The 9,714-nt window shown below is 35.4% G+C and overlaps 1 protein-coding gene across 1 annotated transcript; it reads left to right on the top strand.

The window, feature by feature from the left end:
* Positions 1 to 2,240: 2,240 nt before the first annotated feature.
* On the top strand, positions 2,241 to 3,905 carry LOC131051663 (uncharacterized). Its single transcript, XM_057986234.2, has 3 exons — positions 2,241 to 2,713; positions 2,841 to 3,013; positions 3,106 to 3,905. Exons 1-3 carry the CDS (start codon positions 2,429 to 2,431, stop codon positions 3,167 to 3,169), a joined length of 522 nt encoding a protein of 173 aa, XP_057842217.1. The 5' UTR covers positions 2,241 to 2,428; the 3' UTR covers positions 3,170 to 3,905.
* Positions 3,906 to 9,714: the final 5,809 nt, after the last annotated feature.

Here is a 9,714-nt window from a genome sequence, read left to right as displayed (position 1 = left end):
CAATTACATCACATTAGTTTTGTAGTTAGCATAGGTACCCACACCAACACCTTGATGAGTGTCCTCTTCCTCTAACATAACCTCCTGGGTTAGGTCCACCAGTTTAGTTTTAGCTTTGTTAGTGTTCATGGCACTGCCACTAGACTTACTCAAACTTCCCTCCTTCCTTGTATCACCCTTAGCAGCAGCATCATCAACAACATCATTATTAGCGACCTCATCTTCCTTCGATTCTTCTTCATAATCCACCAGTTTCTTTCCTTTGTCTTTGTTAACCATGTGCCCAACCAATTTGTTATAGAGCCTACAACAGGAATTCCCACTTTTACTATCTTCTTCACCCACATCCCCCTTCGCATCATTGACAACTTCCTAGATGGGTATTTGGGTCTTGGGTTTTTTTGCCAGTGGGGTAAGTTTCTTGAATTTCCTTTTCTTGTCCATAGTGGAGGTAGTTGCAGATTGCTTTACTAGGACACAAAGGCATTCAACAACAATGCCATGTGTGGGAGTACTAGGGGAACTAGCTTGGAAGGGGGTTTGGTAGCAACAAGGATACATAGTTGCTTATTCTTGCTAGGGCTAGGGGAATCAACAATAATTGGTATCAGGGGATAATCAAAGCATGGGGCTTTTGCAACACCAAATTGCTTAGGAGAGAAAAGGGTGAGGCCTTGATGGAGAGGGATAGGCTTACAATCCTAGGTCTTAGCCATATCAACAACATCTTTAATTGCATTTTCAAGTGATTTCGATAGGAAAAATGGAAAGGAAATCAAAGCATGGTTACAAAAGTAGTTTAGTAGAAGGAAATGATAATAGTAATAAACTTTAAACATGCCCTCTAAGGTAAAAAATTTCATGATCATGAGGTAAAATTGGTCCCATGGGTCAAGTAGTTTGACTCTAGTGAATCTGCCATGAAGCTTAACAACCTCCTCTTTTTCCCAAAAGAACTGGGTCAAACTTTCATTATCCACCACCCTCCTTTGTTTTTTCACTTCCATCCTTTAGTAGAGAGGTTTGTCACCTTCTCTATGACCTCTTCATTGATTTCAAACGAGACACCCCCCACCCTTATTCTATTTATTATCCCACAACATGTCCAAAACTAAATTGACAGGTTCTCATCGAACCCATTGATGCATTCTATGAACCGGGCAACCCCTCCCGTAGTACAAATGTGCCACACCATGACATTCTTTTTGAATTCGACATGAGTAGTTGGCTTGATTCTCACTCTATCCCCATCCATAGTCTAAATAGTCGCAATTAACACAGTAGCATAGAGCACACTGTAAACCAGATACTTAACTTTTTCCCCCAACCATCTAAGAACAATCGCTAAGTAATGTCATAAGGTATTATGAAATTTAAATGCTTGCCAACATGGAGATAATAATTGTTTGTCATCTGCATTAAACAACGTACATTCCAATCTCCTCCCATTATTTATATAATATTTTAAATATATAATATACTAAAATAGTAGTATTAAAATAGATTAGAAATAATATTATTAATTATGGGGTATTGAAAGTGTCCCCAGTCTTTCTACACAAAATCCATTTTTTTCAAGGATAAAGATAAGAAAAGAATATGAAATAACAAAAAAAAATGATATAATAATATAATAATAACAATAATGAGTGTTAATAGAGTTGTTTGCTTGTGTGAAGAGTTTAATAGAAATATAAAAAATAATATAATAATAATAATTTGATACTATTTTTTTTTTCTTTAAAGAATTTAATGAAAATAAAAAAAATATAATAATAAAAATATATTAAAACATAACAATATAATCATATCCCCTTATGGATCAGCCCCTTGTTTTTGGCTGCTTTTATTATAAAAAACAATATAATCATATCATAATAATAATTAATAATTTAATATAATTTACATTATAATCATTTTTTAAGTAAATAATGAACAAATATAATATTTTTGCGCGTACTTAAAAATACTACTAATATATTTGCTAAAGATAGACATGCTAGTTAGTTAAACTCTATATTTCCACAATCCAAGAAGAGTTCAATTATTTTTAAGAATTAAGTAGAGATTGGATAGGCATTGCTACATTTAAAGAAACAAGGAAAATAGTTCTTGCAGTAGAAATGCATACCAAGAGCTTGCGGCGCCCAAGGTTCAGTAAAGCCCACGTGTTTAAGTCGACAAACCACTCTCAATCTGCCCCTGATTTAGCTACTTCTACAAATTGCACTTTCTACTCAGAATTGACTCGCATAACCCTTTCGACCACTCACAGATTATTCCCAAAACACTCCTCTTGATGTACACCCGACTGCTAACTGGATATATGTATAGTATTCCAAGCATTATATTACGAATTGCATCAAATGGGCTCTGAATCTTATCTCTTCCTCCACATCTATTGAAAAATCTCTGGCTTGATTGCAAAATGCTGCTCCAAAATTCCTCTGCCCACAACCCAAAATTGAGTCCGCTTGCCTGCATTTCACAGAGAATGGCGAGCCATGGAAAACAAAATTCTACTCTGCACACTCTTTCCTCTTCTCGCATGTTTACAAAAGCTTTCTCACATTTTCATTTGGCACTTTCCCCCCGGAGGAGAAACCCACAAGAATGTCGCTGCAAGCTTACAGAGATCTGTTATGAAGAGATGTTGGGGGCAAATCCTGGAAATCCCCTGCTGCTCAGGAACTATGCCAAATTTTTACACGAGGTAAGCTTTCAAGATTCTCGTTAGAATTCTTTTTTTGTCTAAATGTTTACTGGGCATGGAGATAACTGATTTTTCTCATTCTCTACTGATAATTGAAGGAAAATTGGGTTTGATTTGGCAATGTTAGGTGAAAGAGGACAGTAGCAAAGCAGAGGAATTCTATGAAAGGGCCATACTGGCCGGTCCTGCAGATGGAGAAGTTCTGTCACTTTACGCCCAGCTCATATGGGAAACTCACAAAGATGGAGACAGAGCCCAAGCTTACTTTGATCGAGCAGTCCAGGCGGCCCCTGAGGACTGGTAACCAATTGTTCACTTTCTTTTAAGCTCTTAAATCCTGGTTTTCTTGGCTAATTCAGCAATGGGTAATTGACAATGGTTGATGTTTGCAGCTATGTAATTGCCTCTTATGCCAATTTTTTATGGACCTCGGAGGAGAGTGACAGCGGTGTGTGAGAGCATCTCCAAACAAATTCTGGGGCTTGAAGTTTTGAAAATCATAAGAGTGGCGCAGTTCAGTAATTGCCTAGATCGTTCAAATCATGTTACAGATCTGTATGATATACAGATCTCAAATGAACCACCTAAGTAATCGTTTTTTTTTTACAGCAGGCAGCATAATCTGATTTTTGACTTGTTGACTTGTTTAGATTTCACATATTTTAGATAAAACACTTCAATCAAAGTTTAGAATATATTGTTTACCATGGAGTGGGTGCACCTGAGGTTTCTACATTTGGCAGCTGTAACAGCATTCTGTTTAAGCCCCTGTAGACAAGAGAAGCTGCAGAGTAGCAGCTCTGGTCCTTGCCTAAATACTGTTAGGCTGTTGATCTGTAATATGTCACTGTAATTAATGAAAATTATGTGTATATAGAAACATAGCTATTTCCTATGCTTGTAAAGGTTAAAAACAACATCCATATCAGTAGCAAACTTGCAAACAAGCAAAAGAAATGTCAGAGACAAGAAAGGGAACTGATGAGCAAGATAACTCAGTAACTAAAATAAACTGCAAGAGAAGAATCTGCCTCAGAAAGGTGTCAAAGTTTTGAGTGTGCTATTTATTGTAAGCCTAAAATGAAATTTACTGACTTACTGTAAGTCATGTAGATTCGAAAACAGAACGTCCAATATCATGGATTATAAAACAGAATTAATTAATTAATTAAATTTATAAATATTTTAACTATTGAAGAAAAGATGTTATTTATGACTGATATCTGATTATTGCTGGAAATCTCAAGCATTATTATAGAACACAGAAAATGAGGATGAAATAACAAGCATGATAATGATTAAGAGAGAGGATCCAGTAGTTGAGCATTCTAATTACGCGCCTCTCAAAATCATGTTAGGCAGTTTTGAATCACTTCCAATTTTTTACAGCCGTTTATTTGACAAGGCCTCTGCTTATAGCTAAAGTTTCAAGTCCATGTCATCAAAGATGATATTTTTTGTTGAGACGTCTAAAAAAATCTTGCCAAAAAGATCTTAAATAAAGAGTAGATCGATAGTTGTGTATTAAGTCATATTTTATTGGTGCACTGTAATGACATCACATTGAATTTGTTATTTTATAGATCTGAAGAATACATTTCACGATCGATAGTTGTGTATTAAGTCATATTTTATTGGTGCACTGTAATGACATCACATTGAATTTGTTATTTTATAGATCTGAAGAATACATTTCATTCATTCGTAATAGTCATGATCAACAATATCAAATTTTTGAGTCACAACTACTAATACTATACTATTAAAAATATTCGACATTAAATCTACAAATACTATCATAACTACTGAAATACTCAATTGCAGACTTATCCCTTAAAAATGTTAAAAAAAGGAAACTGAATATCGCCATTTTACAGAGTTCCGTAAGCAGATCATTTCAGTACCACAATTTGTATGGGCTTTGAGCTTTCTACAAATAGTTGCAAACATAAGATGTGGGTAATAAGCAAACAAAATAAAAGCAGATTTCACCTATACTCAGCATCTAAATTTCTTTGAAGCTATACATTTTGACTGTTGTTTCTTGGAATAAACACAGGACTGTCATACTTTGCACCTCAGTGAACTTTAAAGCCTATTTTTTGGTTATTTTATTCTTGCTACTATTTGCAATTTGTTCGATTCTTTGAATTTTTTTATAGAGCCACATCATAAGTGAATAAATGAAGAACAGTCAATGTGTTTTTGGTCTGTTGGTGAAGTTGAATGGGTTCACATGAGACTACTAGAGAGACTCTGATATGATAAGGGATGAGGCCGGGATCGTGTCCAGGACGAATTTGATGGAATGGATACCCCTCTTAACCAAAGAGGTTTCAGCCTATAAGCTTGTGCCCCCGTATCTACTTTGTGAAGGCCTTGGCTGTCGTGCTAACAGATCTGAATTTCCAAAAAAAAGAGAGAAGAAATGAAAAACAAAAAATACTCTCATAAATAAATTTACCATAATAAATAACCTCGACAAATCAATTACAGAAAAGAGCAATATTATAACTATGAAACAATTACACCCTTACAACCCTACATGCAGATAACATAACAATAACCAAATATTACTTGACCATATCATATTAAATTTGGTTTTTGAATCAATCATTTTAGAAAGTTAAGTGGTGTGAAAAACCGTTGTTAAAAATGTCAATTAATATGATTCTTTTAAAATTTTAAAATTTGTATAATTTATGTTTTGCATCTGTCTATCTTTTGTATGACTGAAGAAAAAATGCTGAATTGATATAAGTGTTCAAGTATTATTTAATCCAAAATGTTGCAGTGTGATTTTATTTTTTTACGAGTTCTAGTTGTTTGTGTCCATAAAGTATATTATGTAACTGGTTCTTTTTAAAGATAAATTTTGTATCTAGTTAGTTTAGTATATTTAAGACATTTACTTTTTATGTCCCAATTCATATGATCATGACATTATGTCATCCTCATCTCACCTTTATTAGATATATGAAGAGTCTTTTTCTACATTGCTAATCTTGCATGTATTGTATTATTATGGATATATTATTTTTATTGCTTCTCTCCTATGCACGAAGGATTTTTTGGTGTTGTAAAATGTTTTTGCTTCTATGAGTCCTTTTAGTGATTTCAACATAAATCCCTAAAGCTAAGCAATTTTATAAGCATCAAGGGTGTCAAATCCAAATAAACAAAACTCTAACTTATGATTAGGTAGGACAACTTTGAACCAATTAGCTAAATAAGACTATTGACTTTAGGCTCTGCTAGACCTAGGGGACTTCCCTAAGGTATCTTGAATAACATTAAACACAACTAAAAATAGAATGATAGATAAATCTATATAGGAGTACCCAATATATGTAGGTAACCCTAAACCTATCACCTGGGAACAGACTAACCTACCTGTTGTGAGGTATTCACACATCACCCCATTGCAAATGGGGACCCCCACTTTTTGCTTTCTAGGGTTAGCTCTTTTAGTTTTGTTGTTGGTTGTTTTAGTGTCTTAGCCTTTGCATTGAAGGGATTGAGTTTCTCAAAGGTCATCAAGCCAGGTGGATCTCCTCAAGGTGGAGTGAAGGAGGTCAGGTCAGTTGAGTGATTAGGGGTTATTTAGATCATTCCTAGGGTTTTTATGTGCTACTCGATCACGCTTCAAGTTGCTAAATCAAGCCTTGGTTGAATGCATAGTGTCCTCCTAAGTCCAATCCCTTACATCAAGTTCAAAGAGAACTCGCCTTAAAAGTCTGGAATGTCATCGTGATCCTGAAATGCCCTGAAATTTGATTGTCTGGAAATTTGTAGGATCCTCCAAAACTAGATTTTGCATTATAACTCCTGGAGGTCCGAAACCACTCTCAAACATCCTAACAATATATAAGGAATTTAAATGTTATATTCCATATATGAATCTTGACGGAGCAACTAACTTTTCAAATGAACTTCATGTTGGAGGAGAGGTGAGCAAACTTCATGTTGGAGGAGAGGTGAGCGAACTTCATGTTGGAGGAGGAGAGGTGAGCAAACTTCATGTTGAAGGAGACGTAAGCGAGCTTCATGTTGAAGGAGAGGTGAGAGAACTTCATGTTGGAGAAGAGGTGAGTGAACTTCATGTTGAAGGAGAGGTGAGCAAACTTCATGTTGAAGGAGGTGAGCGAAATGCTACTTCATGAGTTGAAGGAGGTGAGCGAAGTAGATAACTTCATGCATTGAAGAAAGTGAGCGAAATTCCCAACTTCATGAATTGAAGGAGGTGAGCGAAATGCTACTTCATGAGTTGAAGCAGGTGAGCGAAGTAGATAACTTCATGCATTGGGGAAAGAGAGCGAATTTCATGTTTTCACCAAGGAGAGTGAATTTCATAAGCATGAGCGAAATTGAATAAGAGAAGGATAATCACCTAAAGAGGACTCAATGCCAAATGAACTTCATGATCTCACCAAGAGGAGCGAAGTAGAGTGATTTAAACGAACTTCAACTTCAAGGAGATAGGAGCGAACTTCGGGTTCAAGCAACTAGGAGAAAAATTCACACTTCATGTATCAAAAGAGATGAGCGAAGTTGATAACTTTAGCAGCTGCAAGCTTCAAGTGAAATCCTCCACTTCACGAATTGCTAAGGAGGAGCGAAATTGTTACTTCATGAGTTTACGTTTTGAAGCAAACTTCATGAATTAAGGTTTTGGAGTGAAGTTTACTACTTCATGTGTTTGGGATAACGAGCGAAGTTCATGATCTTGCTAAGTGGAGCGATTTTTAAGAATGAAGTTGGATATAAATAAGAGAAATAATTAAGAGAAGCAACTTCATGTTTCACTAATTTAGATCAAATTTTTTTGCTTCATGGATCACCGATTTGGAGCGAAGTAGTTACTTCATGAACTACCGATTCGGAGTGATCTCAAAATTCATGAATTAAAGTGAAGGAGAGAACTTCATCCTAGAAGGTTTTTGAGCGAAATGTTACTTCATGAATTGAAGAAGTGAAGCGAAGTTATACTTCATACATTGAGAAATAAGAACGAATGTCAACTTTATGAATCAAGCTTCATGAGGAATTTTAACTTCATGTTCGAGACAAGAAAGCTTCATATAGGGGGGTTTCAATGGAAAATTCCAATTTTACAAACCAAGGGCTACAAATGAACTTCAAGAATTAAGACATGAGCAAGCTTCGCAATTTGAAGGGTATGAGCGAAGTTCAAGGAAATGAAGAAGATTAAGGCGAGGAGAAATTGAATGAACACCAAGGAGGGAAAATCAACTTCAAGTGCTCCTTCATGAAGGCAAATTCCTCTAGATCTTCTTATCAAACCTGCAAAACACATAAAATCAAGAGATATATCAAGCTAAGAAGAACTATCAAAGTTATATATTATGTATTTGATATCATGTTTGTTTTGTTTTGCAGATGGCAGAGGATGGTGATTGCAAAGCAAAAAGGAGGACAAGAGGAATTTCAACCTTCACCATACCATGGATACATGAAGAGATCAAAGGAGTGCAAAAGATAAGTTATACAATCACTCAAAAGCAAGCAAGCAAAGATTCAACTACATCAATAACTCTCATCACAACTACTTTGAGCAAGCTAGATAATGTTGAGTATCAAGAGATATTCCTTCATGGTGAATCAACTCAAGTCTACGAAGTGCAAAGTGAAGTGGCATCCCAGATGGTGTTCCAGTCATCATTCCTCCAGTCAATGAAGTCCACATCAATGCATCCAAGTTCAATGAATCAAGCTCAATAGCGATGACACAAACTCCGAGGCACCTACCCCTAATATCTATTGGTCCACTCATGGAATGTAATTTTCTCATTGGCTATGGAGAAGCTTGTTGTAACAAACCCTAATTGGGGTTTTTATTGCAAAATCCTGGCCATTGCTGGAGAATTAATCTTGGCCATTCGTTGTAAAAGATCTCTCTATGAAAGGCTCAAGCTCTTCATTTGTAAAGGTTAATAGTTGCTAGTGAGTTAATAGTCAATAGATAGTCTTAAGAGAATAGAATAGAAGTTAAAGTAGAGTAGGAAGAGAAGGTAGAAATTGTTTCCTAAGTTGTAAATGAACTCCATTTTCATTGAAGTTATGGTGAAGTGTGTTGTTTCTTTACAATGTGCATGGTTTCTTGTTGGATCTTCATGTTAGATGGTAAATAATTAGATTGAATGGAAGAAGTCGTTGAATGTATTCATGTGGAATCTGCCCGATCCATACCACTAGCCTTTTGTTGCTTGTAACTACACCTTGTGTGGTCAATTGGAATGATATGAGCTTAACTTCGAATCATTCTACATTCATTGCGTATGCATTAACCTGAATGGTAATCGATGTTTGATGGTATTGATTCAAACATCCTTGAAACGTCCTTAAAAGATTGCATTGAGCTTGTGTCAAATTGTTTAGTTTGATGGTGAGACCTTGCTTAGTAGGATTCCATCTAGCCATTCATTCATCTTCCTACATTCTTAAGATTAGAATAGACTCTCTCAAACCTTACATATTTTTCTCTTTTTTATCTTCCAATTGAGTAGATAGGACCTAAGTTCCAACAAATCCAGCATTCAAGCATTTCGAATGTAAGTCCCCTTGTGATTCCAACATAATCACATCAACCAATGAGCTTATCCACACGTAGTGACCCTACATTCATGAACCTTGGAGTCTTCTCGAGTGATCCTTAAGCTAATCTTCAACATCTGAGATATTTTGTTCAAGAGAGGATAAGATACTTATGGTATTTTATTCTGTGTTCGCATGTGCGTAAAAAAAACATCAACACTACCACTATAACCTCTATTAAGTTGAACAAATCACTACATAACACCATGATGTAGGTAATCACAACATGATTCCCTAGGATAATAAAATTTAAAGATCACTAAGAATATTTTCATTGGTTATAATGTTGATTAGGAAATGCATACCAAATATTGTACCTACTTGTAATCTATTGTTGTAAGATTATTTTAGTTTGAGTGCATGGTGTATCATTATGTCTAGAATTG

This window comes from Cryptomeria japonica, chromosome 10, assembly GCF_030272615.1.
Source record: "Cryptomeria japonica chromosome 10, Sugi_1.0, whole genome shotgun sequence".
NCBI lineage: Eukaryota > Viridiplantae > Streptophyta > Pinopsida > Cupressales > Cupressaceae > Cryptomeria > Cryptomeria japonica.
Note: the sequence above shows the minus strand (reverse complement) of the source record. Positions and strands in the feature narration are given on the sequence as shown.

Excerpts from the sequence above, each read along its gene's own strand:
- LOC131051663 (XM_057986234.2), top strand. The coding sequence starts at position 2,429 with ATGCTGCTCCAAAATTCCTCTGCCCACAACCCAAAATTGAGTCCGCTT. Across the intron at positions 2,714-2,840 it reads ATGCCAAATTTTTACACGAG|GTGAAAGAGGACAGTAGCAA; the intron begins GTAAGCTTTCAA and ends TGGCAATGTTAG. Across the intron at positions 3,014-3,105 it reads CAGGCGGCCCCTGAGGACTG|CTATGTAATTGCCTCTTATG; the intron begins GTAACCAATTGT and ends TGATGTTTGCAG.